General features: G+C 46.9%; 1 protein-coding gene across 5 annotated transcripts in view; it reads left to right on the top strand.

Moving 5' to 3' along the window:
• SLC8A2 (solute carrier family 8 member A2) overlaps positions 1–21436 on the top strand; it is a 418203-nt gene that overhangs the window by 154728 nt on the left and 242039 nt on the right. For all 5 annotated transcript variants that reach the window (XM_063937877.1, XM_063937876.1, XM_063937875.1 and 2 more), the window contains one exon: positions 18731–20552. In XM_063937877.1, the coding sequence (XP_063793947.1) occupies positions 18799–20552 (1754 nt within the window). In that variant the 5' untranslated portion in view covers positions 18731–18798. The remainder of the gene's footprint in view (positions 1–18730; positions 20553–21436) is intronic.

Raw genomic sequence — 21436 nt, 5'->3', positions numbered from 1 at the left:
GATCACAAGTTATATGGTGTGATTGGTGTGGCTGGTATGAGTCTTACCCGGGATTCAAAATCCTTCCTTATTGTGTACGCTCGTCCGGGCACAGTATCCTAACTGAGGCTTGGAGGAGGGTCATGGGGGGACGAGCCAGTGCACACCAGGTAGTTCTAAAGCTTTACTTTTGTGCCCAGTCTCCTGCGGAGCCGCTATCCCCCATGGTCCTTATGGAGTCCCCAGCATCCACTACGGACTACGAGAAATAGAATTATCGGTAAGTAAATTCTTATTTTAAGTTGATTTGCCAATAATTTATCAAAAAGCTTTCCAACCATATTTGACAGGTAGATTGGTCTGCATCTAGAACATTGGGAGGGGTCCTTCATTCCCTAGGTAGGACTGTAATATATGCCAAAAGTAATTACTGTAATAATGGAGGCTTATAGAAACCTCAGTGAAGGCCTTTACTCATATTTCCCTAAAGGTCTGCTAATACATAATAGAAAAGCCGTCAGGACCTGGGGCTCCTACCTAATAAGAAGTACAAAATTGTCTCCTCTATTTCCATATCCTCAGTGATGTGCTGTGCCCCCCTAAGTACCCAGTCATGTGACTGCAGGCCGTAGCATGTTGCAGTCTCAATGCCCTTACCAGGAGGCAGCCGAATTTGTCTCTCCACTGGTGACAGCGGTTTCTGCAGCTGCAGAATGTTAGTCTTGTTGTTATGTATTAACGCATGATGGAGGTGAGAAGTGAGAGGTGAGTGCCAAAGTGTCATGCGGCTGTGCGGATCTGGTTATTCCTAGCCACATGCACTCTGAATAGGCACTATGGGTCTGTTTTATAGTTAGACATAAAATACATATGAGGCTGTATTCTGATATGCAGGTATTTTAAGATTATTTAATTGAAATATAATGTACAGATTCATAAGGCACACAAATACAGTCATCATCATCAACTCAGAAACTTGTGCCAGGTCTAAAAGCTGCATCTTAAGGATAAGGGCTGTCATAGACTTGTGCCAGCTTATATCTGGACACCTTTGATCAACTTCTCTTGGGGCATTTAAGTATTAAATGCGTCTGGCTCCAAATATGACAACAAGTTAAGCATATTATTATTATTATTATTATTATTATCATACTTTATATTTCACCACAAGGGTTCCACATCGCCTCACAAAGTACATAAACTATACCTCCTAATTGTCCGGCTTTCGGTAGGACAGCCACACTTATCGGGGACTGTCCCGCAATCCTACCCACGGGCTGCAGTGCCACGTGGAGGGAAAAGTTGGTGAGAGTGTGCTCCCACTCAGTATGCACAATGTGTGATATCCCATAACAACAAGGACATTTTTGACAACAGTGTAGTTGCCTGTGCCATTTTAAATAAAGTTTATTTAAAAGAAAAATGAACAGCAATTTGAGAAGAGTCAGTTGGAGCCGTGGTGAGGAAAGAGCTGGTGACACCATTATGCAGAAATGAGCAGCTGAGAGAGGCGAGACAAATAAGCTGAAAGTTGCATGAGAGAGTAAGCAGAAGTGCAAAATACAGCAGTGGAACTGCTGCAATTAACAAGAAGAATGCCATGACACGGGGAGTGGCCTGGTGGCTAAACAGGTAGGACGCTTCCTCAGAGTGCTCCTGAGGTCGGGCATCCAAATTCCCCTTTTCTGCTGCCTATTGCCTCTATTTGAGGCCCCCGCGGCTGTACCTGTACGGGCTGGGTGCCTCTGGTGTTGGTGGACTTTGGCCGTGGAATCGTGGAGCCGGTTTACTGGCTCCTGTGGGTTGCGGCCTGTTCACCGGCACCGAGCCGGGACCTTGAGTGCGCCGTCCCCCCCCCTCTCCCTGTTACCGGACGTACTGCTGCCTCAGAAGCCGTCGGAGAGTCTCTCCCAGCTGTGAAGAAGCGCTGCGGATCAGAGCTGACCGCGGCCCCGTGGATCCTGTCCAGAAGCCCAAGGTATCTGTACAGGCGGCGGCTGCCTCTGTGCGGGAGGACGGAGCAGCGGGACCCCGCGGTGTCACACGGGAGGTCGCAGCCCAGAGAAGAGATCACAGCTGGTGCGGGCGGGGGGGGGGGGGGAGATCGCCTCAGCGCCGCACGCCAGCGGCTGTGATAGCACTGCCTGATCCCTGCTCTACCTGACGGGCGGGGAGAGAAGCGCATGAGCCGCTCAGCTGATAACAGCTCCTGGACCCTTGCGCTGTGGGGGGAGATAGGCTCTGGGAGTTTATTATATTGATTGCACTGCAGCTCCAGGCATCACTTATATTCTATTGCTCTCCAGTCGCCCTGAGGGGAGTTCAACCCTGGGGTTGTGCTGCAGCAGCTGGCTCCCGGTGCTACCCACTAACAACTAGCTGCGCTGCAGGTGCGGTGGTGGAGCCTTAGTTTTTCTCTCTCACGCTACCAGAAGCCAGGCCCAGGGGCAACACTGAGGCCGCCTGTTCTGTTTTGATATTATGCACATGCCACCTTAGGGCACTACCTGCCCTTTATCTGCTACCGGGAATGCTGGCCTAGCAGCGCAATTAGTCCTACCTGGACCGTAATAGCTCCCTTTATAACTTTCCCTTTCCTACTTAACATATATTTTACAAGCAGCATCTGTGTCTCCTTTTACGTTTGTGATTCCCCGCCTACCCTATTAGTCCTCTATAATGGCGCAAAAAAATAAGAAAAATACACAGGCCCCCATAAGATTTTTTGAATCAAAGTCTAAGGGCCCTCCGACTCCTGCATTGCTTACGGACTCTCCTTCCTCCCCCTGTTCTTCAGAGACGAGTATTGACCCGCAGATTAAAGCAGTTATGACCGGTTTACTTGAGGGGGTTCAATCCGCCTTTAAACAAGAACTCTCCACAGCCATTGCCGACTTTAAGTCTGATCTCACAGCCCTCGGTAATCGTACGGACACTCTTGAATCTAAGACGGATGACCTCTGCCGTTCTCAACAACGTCTTGACTCTGAACTCTCTAGACTCCACGATGAGATGGAAGATCTCAAAGAACGTCAAGAAGATCAGGAGAATCGCTCCCGTCGCAATAACTTGCGTATACGTAACGTGGCGGAATCAATTCTTTGCTCCGCTCTACCATCCTTCTTGAAAGATTTCTTTCAGCACGTATTGCCTGATCTCTCAGATGGCGACTGTCTTTGCGATAAAGCTCACAGAGCGCTTCGGGCACAGCCTGCTCCGACTCAACTACCCAGAGACGTGATTGTTCGTCTACATTACTATCGTTCAAAAGAACGGATCCTAATGTCGGTTCGAGACTCCCCAGTGATCGATTTCCGAGATATGCAACTGCAGGTTTTTCAGGATCTGGCCCCCTCTACTATTCAAAAGCGACGAGACCTCCAGCCTGTTACTATTATACTACGTCAGCATCAAATACGCTACAGATGGGGATTTCCTTTTATGTTGCAGGTTACAGTGAACAACTCCACTCACTCCGTTAAAACTTTGACTCAAGGTCAGGAGCTGTTGGCTAAACTTGATCTTCTTCCTGTATCGTCACCTGATGGTGGTAATGCCTCTTCCTCTGGGCAGAAACGCCCCCAGATTCCACCGCCTGAATGGGCGAGGGTAACTCGTCATCGCACTGGCACTAATGACCCCCCCTTGATCTTAGCAGACACTCTTAGCTCTCATCAGATAGTCCTCACTGTTTTAGGGATATATCTCCTTACACTATGTTCTTTGTTGACAGGTGGGGACTCTGGCCTCCATTCTATTTTCTTTAATGTGAATGTTATTAGTTTTTGATATCGCTTACCAGACTTTAATGTTTGTTCTGATATTGCTTACTTGGCTTTAATTTATTTTTAAATGTTACGCCTAGCTTTGTATTATTGCGCTGGGCTTATCTTGCTCACCTTATTATCCCTTGTTCCCCTCCCATCCCCCCCCCCTTGTTTGTTTGGGGGTTTTTTATGACACAGTACGTTTTTCTGTATTCTGGGTTACATGACTATATCTTCGGCTCCGGCCGACTCGACTATTGCGGTCCAGAGGGACCTGCTTCTCCTGCATTGGTTTGCTGTTCCCGCTACCCCCGTGCTCCCTTTATTTGTTACTAAGAAGTACAATGTTTAACATTTGTGTAGCGGTCCTTGATTGGGACCCTATATTTCAGGGTTTTTTCCAGTATGGGTTCTCTGTCACTTTCTCTTCTCCTACATCTCCGCTTTTTGTTTCTTGCTGTTCTTCTTCTTCTTCTTCTTCTCTTCTTTCTTTTCCTCCCCGGGATGGAGGCCGATATCTCACAGTGATTGGTACACTCCACACTGAAACTCTAAGACTTGTGTCAGTATACGCCCCTAATCATGACCAATCACGTTTTTTCTGCACTCTTTTTGCGTCTTAATATAGTAGCGCATGGCCACATTATTTTAGGCGGTGACTTTAATACTGTGATTGATCCCTTCTTAGATAAATTTAATCCCCCTTAGAATAAGAAGGAAGCATCCCCAACTGAAGCCGCCCTCACATTAATATCCTCCCTCACGTAGCTTGATCTACGAGACACCTGGCGTTTTAAACATTCAACGGCTAGAGATTACACCCACTTTTCCGCACCTCATCAGCATTACTCTCGAATAGATATGATACGTGTCTCAATCACTTACGACGTTGATTTCTGATGCAGGCATCACTCCTTGTTCATGGACGGACCATGCGGGGGTTTATATCCTGATAGAACTCTATAGAACCCCTAATACGACACGTAAGTGGCGACTCGATGACACCCTTCTTTCGCATCCCTCCACTTTCTCAGATACTAAATTAAACCTGACATTTTTTTTGGAGGAAAATGCCTCCCCAGAAGTCTCTCCTAGTCTAGTTTGGGAGGCACATAAAGCCACAATTCGTGGTCATTTCATGTCCAAGGCCTCAGCCATACGTAAGAAAGCAGCACAGGAAGTTTCCTCATTGGAATCTCAAATTTCTGCGCTTTTGGCCCAACATAAAATTGCCCCGTGTGACTCCCTTCTCTCCCAGATAAATAACCTCAGAGGTCAGTTAAACACCCTTTTATCGCGGAGAGCGGCAGCTATACAACAGAAGCTTCGTCAAAAATTTTACGATAAAGCGGATAAAATAGATAGTCTCTTAGCTAATAAGTTGAGAAGTAAGCGAGCTATGGGACTGATAGAAAAACTACATTCTTCTACATTAGATGCACTCACTTATGATCCTAAGGTGATGGTGGAGGAATTTCGGAACTATTATAGCTCCTTATATAATCTCCCTGCCCCCCCTCTTCCCTCCGATGGCCCAGAGGGAGCATGTTCATATTTGTTGGGTGCCCACTTGCCGGGTTTGACAGAGCAACAGATTTCTCTTCTTAATGCGGATATATCGCTGGAAGAGACGGTTGCTGCTGTCAAATCTATGCGGTCGTCAACTGCCCCTGGTCCGGATGGCTTTACCGCTCAATATTACAAAACATTCCATACGGAATTGGCTCCTTACCTTACTTCACTCTTTAATAGTGTTCTAGAGGGAGCATCATTTGTGCCGGCGACTGTACAAGCTGACATTGTTGTGATTCCGAAGCCAGAGCGGGATCCAACGCGATGTTCCAACTATCGCCCGATCTCTTTGCTGAACGTAGATCTTAAGATATACGCTAAAATCTTAGCCAATCGCTTAGCGCCACTACTTACACAACTAATACACCCATACCAAGTGGTCTTCATTTCTGGCCGCCAGGCCTCCGATAATACCAGGAGAGCCATAGATTTGATTCACTCTAAACATAAACAGAAGCTCGTTGTTGTTGGCATTGGATGCCGAGAAGGCTTTTGACAGAATCTCCTGGCCCTTCGCTTTCTCAGTACTCCGGAGGATGGGTTTTTCAGGCAGGTTCCTAGAAGGTGTTTCAGTGCTTTACAGATCCCCTACTGCCACAGTTTCTGTTAATCGCCTCACCTCCTCCGCGTTCAATATCACTAACGGCACCAGACAGGGATGCCCGCTCTCCCCGTTGCTATTTGCCCTGGTTATGGAACCACTGGCAGCAAGGATCCGAGCTAATATAGATATAGCTGGAGTGCGGGTAGGCCCTTCTGAACATAAAATTGCGTTATACGCTGACGATGTTCTAATATCTCTAGGATCCCCATCTCAGTCGTTACAGCCGCTCCTTTCTGAGATAGACCTCTACTCTAAACATTCAGGTTATAAACTTAATACGAGTAAGACGGAAGTATTGAATTTTTATATCCCCGGCCCGATTAAGCTCTCTTTGGGAAATTCCTTTCTATTTCAATAGCACAAGCAAAAGATTAAATATCTAGGTATTTTTCTAACGCATAGCCATCATCAACTTTATCAAGCTGATTTCCCTAGGCTTTTAGATCGAATTAAGTCAGATTTGTCTTCTTGGTCTAGTCTCTTTATCTCCTGGATAGGTAGGGTAAACTCGGTGAAGATGAACGTGCTCCCTCGGATACTTTACCTGTTCCAGACCCTCCCAATATTTATTCTTCCATCTGTTTTTAAATTATTACAATTTCATACGTCACAATTCATATGGGCGAATAAGCGTCCCTGTGTCCGATTGAAACTCTTACAGCGCCCCACATTTAGTGGCGGCCTAGGCATTCCAGATTTCTCTAACGTCCTAAGTGGATGCTGGGGACTCCGTAAGGACCATGGGGAATAGCGGCTCCGCAGGAGACTGGGCACATCTAAAGAAAGCTTTAGGACTATGTGGTGTGCACTGGCTCCTCCCCCTATGACCCTCCTCCAAGCCTCAGTTAGATCTCTGTGCCCGAACGAGAAGGGTGCACACTAGGGGCTCTCCTGAGCTTCTTAGTGAAAGTTTTAGTTTAGGTTTTTTATTTTCAGTGAGACCTGCTGGCAACAGGCTCACTGCATCGAGGGACTAAGGGGAGAAGAAGCGAACTCACCTGCGTGCAGAGTGGATTGGGCTTCTTAGGCTACTGGACATTAGCTCCAGAGGGACGATCACAGGCCCAGCCTGGATGGGTCCCAGAGCCGCGCCGCCGGCCCCCTTACAGAGCCAGAAGGCAGAAGAGGTCCGGAAAATCGGCGGCAGAAGACGTCCTGTCTTCAACAAGGTAGCGCACAGCACTGCAGCTGTGCGCCATTGCTCTCAGCACACTTCACACTCCGGTCACTGAGGGTGCAGGGCGCTGGGGGGGAGCGCCCTGAGACGCAATAATAAACACCTTGGATGGCAAAAGAATGCATCACATATAGCTCCTGGGCTATATGGATGCATTTAACCCCTGCCAAAATACATAGAAAAACGGGAGATAAGGCCGCCGATAAGGGGGCGGAGCCTATCTCCTCAGCACACTGGCGCCATTTTCCCTCACAGCTCCGTTGGAGGGAAGCTCCCTGTCTCTCCCCTGCAGTCACTACACTACAGAAAGGGTTATAAAAGAGAGGGGGGGCACTAATTACGCGCAGTATTAAAGATACAGCAGCTATAAGGGGAAAAACTCTTATATAAGGTTATCCCTGTATATATATAGCGCTCTGGTGTGTGCTGGCAAACTCTCCCTCTGTCTCCCCAAAGGGCTAGTGGGGTCCTGTCCTCTATCAGAGCATTCCCTGTGTGTGTGCTGTATGTCGGTACATTTGTGTCGACATGTATGAGGAGAAAAATGATGTGGAGACGGAGCAGATTGCCTGTAATAGTGATGTCACCCCCTAGGGGGTCGACACCTGAGTGGATGAACTGTTGGAAGGAATTACATGACAGTGTCAGCTCTGTATAAAAGACAGTGGTTGACATGAGACAGCCGGCTACTCAGCTTGTGCCTGTCCAGACGTCTCATAGGCCGTCAGGGGCTCTAAAGCGCCCGTTACCTCAGATGGCAGTTATAGACGCCGACACGGATACTGACTCCAGTGTCGACGGTGAAGAGACAAATGTGACTTCCAGTAGGGCCACACGTTACATGATTGAGGCAATGAAAAAAATTTTATTACACATTTCTGATAATACGAGTACCACCAAAAAGGGGTATTATGTTCGGTGAGGAAAAACTACCTGTAGTTTTCCTGAATCTGAGAAATTAAATGAGGTGTGTGATGATGCGTGGTTTTCCCCCGATAACAACTGATAATTTCTAAAATGTTATTGGCATTATATCCTTTCCCGCCAGAGGTTAGGGTGCGTTGGGAAACACCCCCTAGGGGGGATAAAGCGCTCACACGCTTGTAAGGGCTCTACCCTCTCCTGAGATGGCCGCCCTTAAGGATCCTGCTGATAGAAAGCAGGAGGGTATCCTAAAATGTATTTACACACATACTGGTGTTATACTGCGACCAGCAATCGCCTCAGCCTGGATGTGCAGTGCTGGGTTGGCGTGGTCGGATTCCCTGACTGAAAATATTGATACCCTAGATAGGGACAGTTTATTATTGCCTATAGAGCATTTAAAAGATGCATTTCTATATATGCGTGATGCACAGCGGAATATTTGCCGACTGGCATCAAGTCTAAGTGCGTTGTCCATTTCTACCAGTAGAGGGTTATGGACACGTCAGTGGTCAGGTGATGCGTACTCCAAACGGCATTTGGAAGTATTGCCTTATTAAAGGGAGGAGTTATTTGGGGTCGGTCTTTCAGACCTGGTGGCCACGGCAACAGCTGGGAAATCCACGTTTGTACCCCAGGTCGCCTCTCAACATGAGAAGACGCCGTATTATCAGGCGCAGTCTTTTCGTGGACAAGCGGGCAAAAGATTCCTCATTTCTGCCCCGTGACAGAGGGAGAGGAAAAAGGCTGCAGAAATCAGCCAGTTCCCAGGAACAGAAACCCTCTCCCGCCTCTGCCAAGCCCTCAGTATGACGCTGGGGCTTTACAAGCAGAATCAGGCACGGTAGGGGGCCCATTTCAATGAATTTCAGCGCGCAGTGGGCTCACTCGCAAGTAGACCCCTGGATCCTTCAGGTGATATCTCAGGGGTACAAATTAGAATTCGAGACGTCTCCCCCTTGCCGTTTCCTAAAGTCGGCTTTACCAATGTCTCCTTCTGACAGGGAGACTGTTTTGGAAGCCATTCACAAGCTGTATTCCCAGCAGGTGATAACAAGGTACCCCTCCTGCAACAGGGAACGGGGTATTATTCCACAATCTAAAATCTTTGAACACTTACATACAGAGGTTCAAATTCAAGATTGAGTCACTCAGAGCAGTGATTGCGAACCTGGAAGAAGGGGACTACATGATGTCTCGGGACATCAAGGATGCTTACCTTCATGTCAAAATTTACCCTTCTCATCAAGGGTACCTCAGGTTTATGGTACAGAACTGTCACTATCAGTTCAGACGCTGCCGTATGGATGGTCCACGGCACCCCGGGTCTTTACCAAGGTAATGGCCGAAATGATGATATTCCTTCGAAGGAAGGGAATTTTAGTTATCCTTTACTTGGACGATTCCCTGATAAGGGTAAGATCCAGGGAACAGTTGGAGGTCGGTGTAGCACTATTTCAGGTAGTGTTGCGGCAGCACGATTGGATTCTCAATATTCCAAAATCGCAGCTGGTTCCGACGACTTGTCTTCTGTTCCTAGGGATGATCCTGGACACAGTCCAGAAAAAGGCTTTTCTCCTGGAGGAGAAAGCCAGGGAGTTATCCGAGCTAGTCAGGAACCTCCTAAAACCGAGCCAAGTCTCAGTGCATCAATGCACAAGGGTTCTGGGTAAAATGGTGGCTTCCTACGAAGCAATCCCATTCGGCAGATTCCACGCAAGAACTTTCCAGTGGGACCTGCTGGACAAATGGTCCGGGTCGCATCTTCAGATGCATCAGCGGATAACCCTGTCACCAAGGACAAGGGTGTCTCTCCTGTGGTGGTTGCAGAGTGCTCATCTTCTAGAGGGCCGCAGATTCGGCATTCAGGACTGGGTCCTGGTGACCACGGATGCCAGCCTGCGAGGCTGGGGAGCAGTCACACAGGGAAGGAATATCCAGGGCTTATGGTCAAGTCTGGAGACATCACTTCACATAAATATCCTGAAGCTAAGGGCCATTTACAATGCTCTAAGCTTAGCAAGACCTCTGCTTCAAGGTCAGCCGGTGTTGATCCAGTCGGACAACATCACGGCAGTCACCCACGTAAACAGACAGGGTGGCACAAGAAGCAGGAGGGCAATGGCAGAAGCTGCAAGGATTCTTCGCTGGGCGGAAAATCATGTGATAGCACTGTCAGCAGTATTCATTCCGGGAGTGGACAACTGGGAAGCAGACTTCCTCAGCACGACCTCCACCCGGGAGAGTGGGGACTTCACCCAGAAGTCTTCCACATGATTATAAACCGTTGGGAAAAACTCGACAGGTATTGCGCCAGGTCAAGGGACCCTCAGGCAATAGCTGTAGACGTTCTGGTAACACCGTGGGTGTACCAGTCAGTGTATGTGTTCCCTCCTCTGCCTCTCATACCCAAGGTACTGAGATTGATAAGATGGAGAGGAGTAAGCACTATATTCGTGGCTCCGGATTGGCCAAGAAGGACTTGGTAACCGGAACTTCAAGAGATGCTCACGGAGGATCCGTGGCCTCTACCTCTAAGAAGGGACCTGCTCCAGCAAGGACCCTGTCTGTTCCAAGACTTACCGCGGCTGCGTTTGACGGCATGGCGGTTGAACGCCGGATCCTGAAAAGGCATTCCGGATGAAGTCATCCCTATCCTGATCAAAGCCAGGAAGGATGTAACCGCAAAACATTATCACCGCATTCGGCGAAAATATGTGCGTGGTGCGGGGCCAGTAAGGCCCGACGGAGGAAATTCAACTGGGTCGTTTCCTACATTTCCTGCAAACAGGAGTGTCTATGGGCCTGAAATTGGGGTTCATTAAGGTTCAAATTTCGGCCCTGTCAATTTTCTTCCAAAAAGAACTAGCTTCAGTTCCTGAAGTTCAGACGTTTGTAAAAGGGGTACTGCATATACAGCCTCCTTTTGTGCCTTCAGTGGCACTTGGGATCTCAATGTAGTTTTTGGGTTCCAAAAGTCACATGGGTTTGAACCACTTAAATCTGTGGAGTTAAAATATCTCACATGGAATGTGGTCATGCTGTTGGCCCTGGCCTGGGCCAGGCGTGTGTCAGAATTGGCGGCTTTATCCTGTAAAAGCCCTTATCTGATTTTCCATTCGGACAGGGCGGAATTGAGGACTCGTCCTCAGTTTCTCCCTAAGGTGGTTTCAGCGTTTCACCTGAACCAACCTATTGTGGTGCCTGCGGCTACTAGGGACTTGGAGGACTCCAAGTTGCTAGACGTTGTCAGGGCCCTGAAAATATATGTTTCCAGGACGGCTGGAGTCAGGAAAACTGACTCGCTGTTTATCCTGTATGCACCCAACAAGCTGGGTGCTCCTGCTTCTAAGCAGACTATTGCTCGTTGGATTTGTTGTACAATTCAGCTTGCACTTTCGGTGGCAGGCCTGCCACAGCCAAAAATCTGTAAATGCCCACTCCACAAGGAAGGTGGGCTCATCTTGGGCGGCTGCCCGAGGGGTCTCGGCTTTACAACTTTGCCGAGCAGCTACTTGGTCAGGAGCAAATACGTTTGTAAAATTCTACAAAATTGATACCCTGGCTGAGGAGGACCTGGAGTTCTCTCATTTGGTGCTGCAGAGTCATCCGCACTCTCCCGCCCGTTTGGGAGCTTTGGTATAATCCCCATGGTCCTTACGGAGTCCCCAGCATCCACTTAGGACGTTAGAGAAAATAAGAATTTACTTACCGATAATTCTATTTCTCGTAGTCCGTAGTGGATGCTGGGCGCCCATCCCAAGTGCGGATTGTCTGCAATACTGGTACATAGTTATTGTTACCAAAAAATCGGGTTATTGCTGTAGTGAGCCATCTTTTCTAGAGGCTCCTCTGTTATCATTCTGTTAACTGGGTTCAGATCACAAGTTGTACGGTGTGATTGGTGTGGCTGGTATGAGTCTTACCCGGGATTCAAAATCCTTCCTTATTGTGTACGCTCGTCCGGGCACAGTATCCTAACTGAGGCTTGGAGGAGGGTCATAGGGGGAGGAGCCAGTGCACACCACATAGTCCTAAAGCTTTCTTTAGATGTGCCCAGTCTCCTGCGGAGCCGCTATTCCCCATGGTCCTTACGGAGTCCCCAGCATCCACTACGGACTACGAGAAATAGAATTATCGGTAAGTAAATTCTTATTTTTAGAAGATATTATTTAGCCACACAGCTCTCACACTGCGTACAATGGTGCAACCCCGAATCTAGAAGGGTCTGGTTATCTATAGAAGCCGCCTAAATGGGTCTGCCTACTCTCTCTTCTCTGGCTTTCGAAATCTTGCCGCCCTAGAACTATAGCATCCCACCCCGTAGTTTCCCGCTCACTAACGATTTGGGACTCTGCCAGTAGGAAGTATGGCCTGGCTCCAGCCCCATCCCCTATCGTCCCAATATTACATAACCCCGCATTCCCTCCTGGTACACATAAATCACTGTTTGCTCCTTGGCAAAATAGAGGTATCTTATATCTGAATGATATTACCAGGAATACTAGTTTTCCACAGTTTTCTCAGATTCAAGAAACTATTGATATTCCCTCTAAGTATTTTTATAAATTTTTACAACTCAGTAATTTTCACTCCTCAATAGGCTGCGTCCTCTCTAGTAGACCCTTGACCAGGCCCGGCGCTACCCGCTCAGCGAAGGGATGCAGTGCAGGGAGGCGCTGGGACGGAGAGGCGCTCCCCCTGCTCTGCATTCCTTCCCTGCTGCGCCGTCCTGTGCCCCCTGCTGCTGCTGCTGTGCCTGTCACTGTATGACAGGCACTGGCTGCGGCACCTGCAGCATGAAAATCCTCCTCCCTCCCCTCACCTGTGTGACAGGACAGCGCTGTGCACGGTACAGAAGGGGGCGGAGCTCAGTGGGCGGAAGGGGTGGGGCTAAACGGGACAGAAGGGGCGGAGCTACATAGACCAGGCTGCTGTAGTGTAGGGAGACTGGCTTAGGTAAGTGAAGTGTGAGAGGGAAATGTGTGTGTGTATTGTGTCTGTGTGTGTGTGTGTGTGTGTGTGTGTGTGTGTGTGTGGTATGTCTGTGTGCGTTTATGTGTGCTTTAAGGACGCTACTACTACAGGGGGGGCATTACGTGTAACGACGCTACTAATGGGGGCCATTGCGTGTAACGACGCTACTACTGGGGGGTCATTGCGTATAAGGACGATACTACTACTTGGGGGCATTATGTATAGGACGCTACTATTACTGGGGGGGCATTACGTATAACAATACTACTACTGGGGGGGCATTACGTATAACAATACTACTACTGGGGGGGCATTACGTATAACAATACTACTACTGGGGGGAGCATTACGTATAAGGACGCTTCTACTACTGGGGGTGCACTACGTATAAGGACGCTACTACTACTGTGGGTGCATTATGTATAAGGACGCTACTACTACTGGGGGGGCATTATGTATAAGGATGCTACTACTACTGGGGGGAGCATTACGTATAAGGACGCTTCTACTACTGGGGGTGCACTACGTATAAGGACGCTACTACAACTGGGGGGGGGGCATTACGTATAAGGACACTACTACTACTAGGGCGGAATTATGCATATGGACGCTTCTACTACTGGGGGTGCACTACTTATAAGGACGCTGCTACAACTGGAGGGGGCATTACGTATAAGGACGCTACTACTACTAGGGGGAATTATGTATAAGGACGCTTCGACTACTGGGGGTGCACTACGTATAAGGATGCTACTACTACTGGAGGGGTCATTATGTATAAGGATGCTACTACTACTGGGGGGCATTATGTATAAGGATGCTACTACTACTGGGGATGCACTACGTATATGGACGCTACTACTACTGGGGGGGCATTATGTATAAGGATGCTACTACTACTGGGGGGGCATTATGTATAAGGATGCTACTACTACTGGGGGGGCATTATGTATAAGGATGCTACTACTACTGGGGGGGCATTATGTATAAGGATGCTACTACTACTGGGGGGCATTATGCATAAGGATGCTACTACTACTGGGGGGGCATTATGCATAAGGACACTACTACTATTGGGGGGGCATTACGTATAAGGATGCTACTATTACTGTTGTGGGGCATTACATATAACTGCTACTACTACTGGGGGGGCATTATGTATAAGGATGCTACTACTACTGGGGGGCATTATGTATAAGGATGCTACTACTACTGGGGGGCATTATGTATAAGGATGCTACTACTACTGGGGGGGCATTATGCATAAGGATGCTACTCCTACTGGTGGGGCATTATGCATAAGGATGCTACTACTACTGGGGGGGCATTATGCATAAGGACACTACTACTATTGGGGGGGCATTATGTATAAGGACACTACTACTATTGGGGGGGCATTACGTATATGGACGCTACTACTACTGGGGGTGCACTATGTATAAGGACGCTACTACTACGGGTGGGGCATTACGTATAAGATGAATAAGATTGTGCTACATTGTGGCGTAATTTTGAATGGGGGTACTATTGTGTGGCTATGCCCCTTACTTGTGAGACTACACCCCTTTTCCCGGCGCGCGCCAAAGGAATATGGGAGGGCGCAAATTTATAGTTTGCAGGGGGGCGCCGAACACCCTAGCACCGGCCCTGCTCTTGACCACGCTTGAGACTATATGTTTCAGGCGTCACTCAACCAAAGGCCTAATTTCCCTCTTATATACTATTCTCACTGGAGACACTTCCTCTCAGCGTGATCCTCATGAGAGAGCATGGGAAACGGACCTAGGCTCGGCTTTAGACGACAAGGAATGGTCTGAGGCCTGGGGTAACGCGGCGTCTAGCTCCATCTGCGTTAGAATCAAAGAGAATGTCTATAAATTACTATATAGATGGTACTATGTACCATCTCGCTTGAGTAAAATGTACCCAGATATGTCGGATAGGTGCTGGAGAGGATGTGGCGCAGAGGGCTCTTTCCTACATATATGGTGGTCATGTCCTAAAATAGCGCATATGTGGAGGGACGTGATCAACTTTATATCTAGCTTGCTGCAGATTTCTATTCCTTCTGACCCTAAATACATTCTCCTCCCCTTAAACCTACCAACACTAACAACATTTCAAAATAAATTGTTACGACATATAGTATCCGCAACAACATGTCAACTAGCTGCAGATTGGAAAAACCCTATCCCGCCTTCCATGCAATCTATAATTGCCCGTATCTAGTACGTTTACCGCATGGACTACATGACTAGCATCATAAACTGCTCCTCTAAGTCATTCGAAAAAATTTGGAGTCCATGGCTGGCAAACCAGCATGCCCCTTCACCCTTTAATTTGTGATACCCTGCACCATATTTGATGGAACCCTCCCGGGGACTCTATCCTATTCTATCTCGTCTATTCCTCTTTTTTCTTCTCTTCTTCTCTGTCTTTCTTCTTGACCTTCTTCTACTCTTGCTCTTTAATGTTAGTCGGGTAGCTGCGCTACTGACTGGCCTTTTTTCTATTTATACCACCCGCTCTCTGGGTCAAAAATGGGTCACTGTTTGGTTTTTTCAGCTATCTTTATAATTACCAAATGTTATTCTATATTTGCAATGTAATTTGCTAAAACCACTATCTGTTGGTATCTGTTTGTATCAGTGATCCCATGAATAAAAATTATTAAAAAAAACAAAAAAAAGAACGCCATGACACTCTCAGCCAGGAGCACATCAAGTGTCAGAGAAAGGAGAGTATAAAGCCTTTATACCAGTGCTGACTGGCCTACATCTGAGGGGAAACTGCCTCAGCAACATCTATTGACTGGGTGAGATAAATCCATATTTATACTGAAACCTACTCCACTGAAAAGGACATTATTCTATATTTACTATACCTATGCAGCGATTTACATGGGAAGCAGCTCCAGTTTGTTTTAAACAATCATCTTTAATACACAGAGCTACAATATTTTGTTCACAGCTAAAGGAGATAATAGCTGCATATCACTATGTAACAACATAACTGGGCCCCAACGTGCACATAGAGACCCCCTGCAGTGACACCAATGTTATCTGGGACTTAAATATTGTCTGCATAGGTTGATTTCTATTACTAAGCAACATAGTATTAATCTCAGATTTAGTTATATTGCCATTTGTATAATGACTTAAAGTGTATGTGGCGTCTGTGGTTAAGTTGCTTGAATCAAATCTTTCCCTTCCCTACTGTAATCAGTTCCTTTTCTGAGTTACGTAGTAAACCATTTATTCTTTCATACAAAGCCTGACTGCCTTTCTTTGTGTCTGGGGAAACCTTGCCTCTCTGCCAGGAATAGGGAAAAGCTGCTGCTGAAGGAGGAATAGCCCATCAAGGTATCCCTGACCTGTTCCACATAGTTGACACACTTGTTATACCGAGGTATTATAAATGCATCTCTTCACAGTCTGGGAAGAGCTTGGAGGCCCAGCATCTGAGGGAGAGAACACCCCCAGAGTGATTAAAACAGGGCCATGTCCCTAGGTCACACCCCTTCCCGCAGGGCCATGCCCTCTTCGGCATGCACATGGTCCAGAATTTTCCCTGTAACATGTTGGGAGGTTTGCATAAACAGAAACATGATCAAAACAAGAATCAAAGAAAATTACAGTACAGACCATTGCAGAACATGGGCTACAAGGTTTATTAACATTGTCATAAGACCCAAATAAGCAGCGCCTGCTGAACCCACAGGTTTGGTGCCATTGTGGGCAGTGGGGAGGAGATGATGGTATAAGTGCAGGAGGGAAAAGCACATGAGGGAAGAGGGTCCTGCTCGTCAGGGCAAGGATGCAAATGAACTTATGTCCAATTTTAAAACAAGCCCTTTGTGTACATTCTTTAAACTTCTAAAGCTTACAGTTTTACAGTTTTCTTAAGGAAAAAGAAGCAAGACAACACAGCCCATCCAGCTGGAGACATAAGATGGCTCTTATCTTGCAGAAAACCAGTTAGGAAATGAATTACATTATTATTGTCAATTCAAATTAATTCATTAATTATAGATTCATAAATGTTGGTAAAATGAATAATAACCCGAGAAATGCAAGGACCAACGCCCATCGGCCCACCTGTCACAATAGGCCCAGGTTTACTTTTTCAGCCCCAATTCTGCAATGGCCACTAAACAGCATTGTCCTTATTCCATCCTGCTTCTCCCCAGCCCTGACTATACAGTTGTGCAGACACTTCTGCACAGCTAATCCGCAGACACTGTCAGTCCAAGAGACTCCCAGGGGCTCCCCTTGTTTAACGGTATGAAATCTGCAGCACCTGGCCCCGGATTCCTGTACGTCTCCGGCTGGTACACAGCGAGAGGTGTGCAGCTCAGGGCAATCCCAGGGGTGGGAGGTGTATAAATAGCGCAGACGTTAAGTCTGTCCCTGTTTGACATGTCTCCAGAGACAGCAGCAAACAAAGGCTGGGCACAGCGCGAGGTGGCAAGGAAAGCGGTCTAGCTAAGCTGTAACATAAACAAACAACATGGCCCTTTGTCGGGGTAACATTTACAGTAGTTGTCACTTTTTCCACACTGATCAGAGGAAGAAATCAGTTCTTTTAAAAGAACAATGTAAAGAATAATGATAATGTGCCATTTATAGTGGTGTCTGGCCACCACTATATTGCATTTTTGTCTTGGATTTAGCAGTTTTTACACCAAACTATGAATATTAACTTTACAACTTATCTCAAAAAAATAAGCAAAGTTGAAGGCTAGGCGCCCATGACTGCTTTCACGTTGGGGCAGATTATTTGCGTAGTCAGCTGCAGAGCGTGCACAGTGCAACCACAGAGGATATGACCGCATACCCGACAGTTCCGCCCAGCTTCGTCCCTTGTATCTCTTTCTTGCACCTCCAATTTAAATGGAAATGAAGACGACTTTGTTGGGAATGATGTGTATGCAGGTGTTGATATTGCAGAGTTATATAGGCACTCACCAGCGGATGACTCCAACAGCCCAGTTACCTACCCGGTGGTGTTGGTTTATATAGCATACCATTTACAGTTGTACTCACTGTTACATGCACACTGGTGATGGAGATAGCTTGAGTTGATTGGGGTTTCATACAGCTCAGGCAGTTTCTGTTTGTCCCAATCCCTTGCCAGAATCAATTTTTTGTCTAATTTTTTTAATTCATAGATCTACTGTTGCCAGAAACAGGAAAAAAAATCATTGAAATCATTTCAGAAATGAATAATTTCTGTGTTGGAAGTCCTATGCTATAAATCTTGTATACGTTCCTAACTTTAAGAGATTACCAGCACCTTTTTTATATTAAAGAAGCACCATGTAAACTGTACAGCCTTGTATGGGAAATAAAAAGTTAATTATTTAAAATTAAAATATATGATGTAAAGGAAAATGCAGTCAGCGTACATTGCTAGCCAATGGGAAGAGCTTCCTCAAGTCCCTGGTGTGGATCACTAAGGCAGATATGGCGATGTTTTTAGTGGTCATCAAGAAGGTCCATGATATGGATTCTGAGGAAGAAATCAAAAAGGTCTTTGTAAAAATCTTGATTCGGCAAATTGTTTTCAACGACCTTGGTATAAACCTTGGTATGGACCTTTAAAAAAAAGCATGTTCCAGCAAAATGACAGATAATCGTTTGAATAGGAAAGTTTGTGTATATGTGACATTGAAAACATTTAGTTTATAGACCCTAATTTTACTAATTTATTTTATTTTATTTCTTACAGGCATCTTTGTCCACAGCTGCCATTAGACCACCACTTTGCTTCAGGTCTCCATTACTGACGGTCTAATTATGGCATACCCACTGAGACTTGGAATCCTTCTGCTAGTATCTGTTCTCTCTTCAGCCGCTACAGAAATAAGGGACAATGTAACCGGCTGTAGAGTATCAGGGGAAACGGTTTGTCAGCCCGGCATCCTGCTTCCAGTCTGGAGACCCAACAATCCATCAACAGGAGACAAGGTGGCTCGAGCTGTGGTTTACTTTGTGGCCATGCTGTACCTTTTCTTGGGGGTGTCTATAATTGCAGACCGCTTCATGGCATCAATTGAGGTAATCACATCACAAGAGAGGGAGATTACGTTGACCAAACCAAATGGGGAAACCAGCGTGGCGACTGTGCGCATCTGGAATGAGACCGTTTCCAATCTCACATTGATGGCATTAGGTTCCTCTGCTCCAGAGATCCTCCTCTCTGTGATCGAAGTGTGTGGTCACAACTTCCAGGCTGGAGATCTGGGTCCAGGGACCATTGTGGGTTCTGCTGCTTTTAACATGTTTGTCATTATTGCCATATGTGTCTACGTCATCCCCAATGGCGAGTCACGGAAGATAAAGCACCCAAGGGTCTTTTTTGTCACTGCTACTTGGAGCATCTTCGCTTACATATGGCTTTATCTCATTCTTGCTGTTATCTCCCCAGGCCGAGTACAGGTCTGGGAGGGATTGGTCACGCTCTTATTTTTCCCAGCCTGTGTGGTCTTTGCATGGGTTGCAGACAAGCGACTCCTCTTCTACAAGTACGTTTACAAAAGGTACCGAGCAGATAAACGTAGAGGCATCATCATCGAAACCGAAGGCGAGTTTCCCAAAAGCATAGAGATGGATGGGAAGTTGGGAGGAGCTGCGATGGTGGCCACAGACAGTAAAGACCCTAGTGTGCAAGAAAGTGCTGCAGCAGCAGCCGCTGAAGCCAAGGAGCTTGACGAAAGCCGCAAAGAGGTCATCAAGATCCTAAAGGAACTCAAGCAGAAGTACCCAGAGCGAGAGTTGGATCAACTGGTAGAACAGGCCAACTACTACGCCTTGCTGCACCAGCAGAAGAGTAGAGCCTTCTATCGTATCCAAGCCACACGTATGATGATTGGGGCAGGCAATGTGCTGAAAAAACACGCAGCGGACCACAGCAAAAAGCCGGCTAACCTGCAGGAAGTGACGTCTGACTCTGGTGAAGAGAATACCAGCAAGATCTTTTTCCAACCCTGTAACTACCAGTGCCTGGAAAATTGTGGATTTGTGACTCTCAATGTTACTTGCCAAGGAGGAGATGGTGGGAGCACCTTCTATGTGGACTACAAGACAGAGGATGGCTCGGCCAATGCAGGCTCTGACTATGAGTATAGTGAAGGAACATTGATTTTCAAACCGGGGGAGACCCAAAAAGAAATTAAAGTTGGCATAATCGACGATGACATCTTTGAAGAAGACGAGCATTTCTTTGTGCGACTGATGAACTTGAGTGTGGGAGATGCTGAGGGAATGTTTGAACCAGATGGGGAAGGACGTCCCAAAGCACGCCTGATCTCCCCACTCATCGCCACAGTAACCATACTGGATGATGATCATGCTGGGATATTTACTTTTGAGGAGAAACTAATTCATGTTAGTGAGAGTGTTGGGGTCCTGGAGATACGAGTTTTGAGGAACTCTGGGGCAAGAGGAACCGTTGTCATACCGTACCGGACAGTAGAAGGCACAGCAAGAGGAGGAGGCATCGACTTTGAGGATGCCTACGGAGAGCTGGAGTTCCAGAATGACGAAACAGCGTAAGTAGCAAGACTAATGTAGGCATATGTTAGAACTTAGGTTGTATTCTGCACTGGTCACAAAACTAATGCTTTTATTACTTTATGCACCCACATTTTCTACCTTGGCTGTATTAAAGGAGACATGAGGCCGGATGTAATGGAATCCGAGTTCCCCCGACATGTGGGATGCCGACCAAACTCAGACTTTTTTTTTAAAGGGGCAAACATTTACAAGGTATGGTTTTGCCTTGTAAATTATTGCCCCTTTAAAAAAACATCCAAGTTCGGCCTGCATCCCGCACTTTGGGGAAACTCGGACTCCATTACAGCCGGCCCATTATATTTAGACTTTACAGGCTGTTTATGTTTAATAAGGTGTTTCTTGCGACAAAATCTTGCTAACCATTATATGATTATTGTGGAGTGCCAGCCACCATTATATGTGCCAGTGGCCAATTACCATCAAATTAAAATAGGAATAAACAAAATTTTATTTTCTCTATCGTCCTAGTGGATGCTGGGGTTCCTAAAAGGACCATGGGGAATAGCGGCTCCGCAGGAGACAGGGCACAAAAAGTAAAGCTTTACGATCAGGTGGTGTGTACTGGCTCCTCCCCCTATGACCCTCCTCCAAGCCTCAGTTAGATTTTTGTGCCCGGCCGAGAAGGGTGCAATCTAGGTGGCTCTCCTAAAGAGCTGCTTAGAAAAGTTTAGCTTAGGTTTTTTATTTTACAGTGAGTCCTGCTGGCAACAGGATCACTGCAACGAGGGACTTAGGGGAGAAGAAGTGAACTCACCTGCGTGCAGGATGGATTGGCTTCTTGGCTACTGGACATCAGCTCCAGAGGGACGATCACAGGTACAGCCTGGATGGTCACCGGAGCCTTGCCGCCGGCCCCCTT

Source organism: Pseudophryne corroboree, chromosome 8, assembly GCF_028390025.1.
Source record: "Pseudophryne corroboree isolate aPseCor3 chromosome 8, aPseCor3.hap2, whole genome shotgun sequence".
NCBI lineage: Eukaryota > Metazoa > Chordata > Amphibia > Anura > Myobatrachidae > Pseudophryne > Pseudophryne corroboree.
This window is presented reverse-complemented; position numbering and strand designations above follow the sequence as displayed.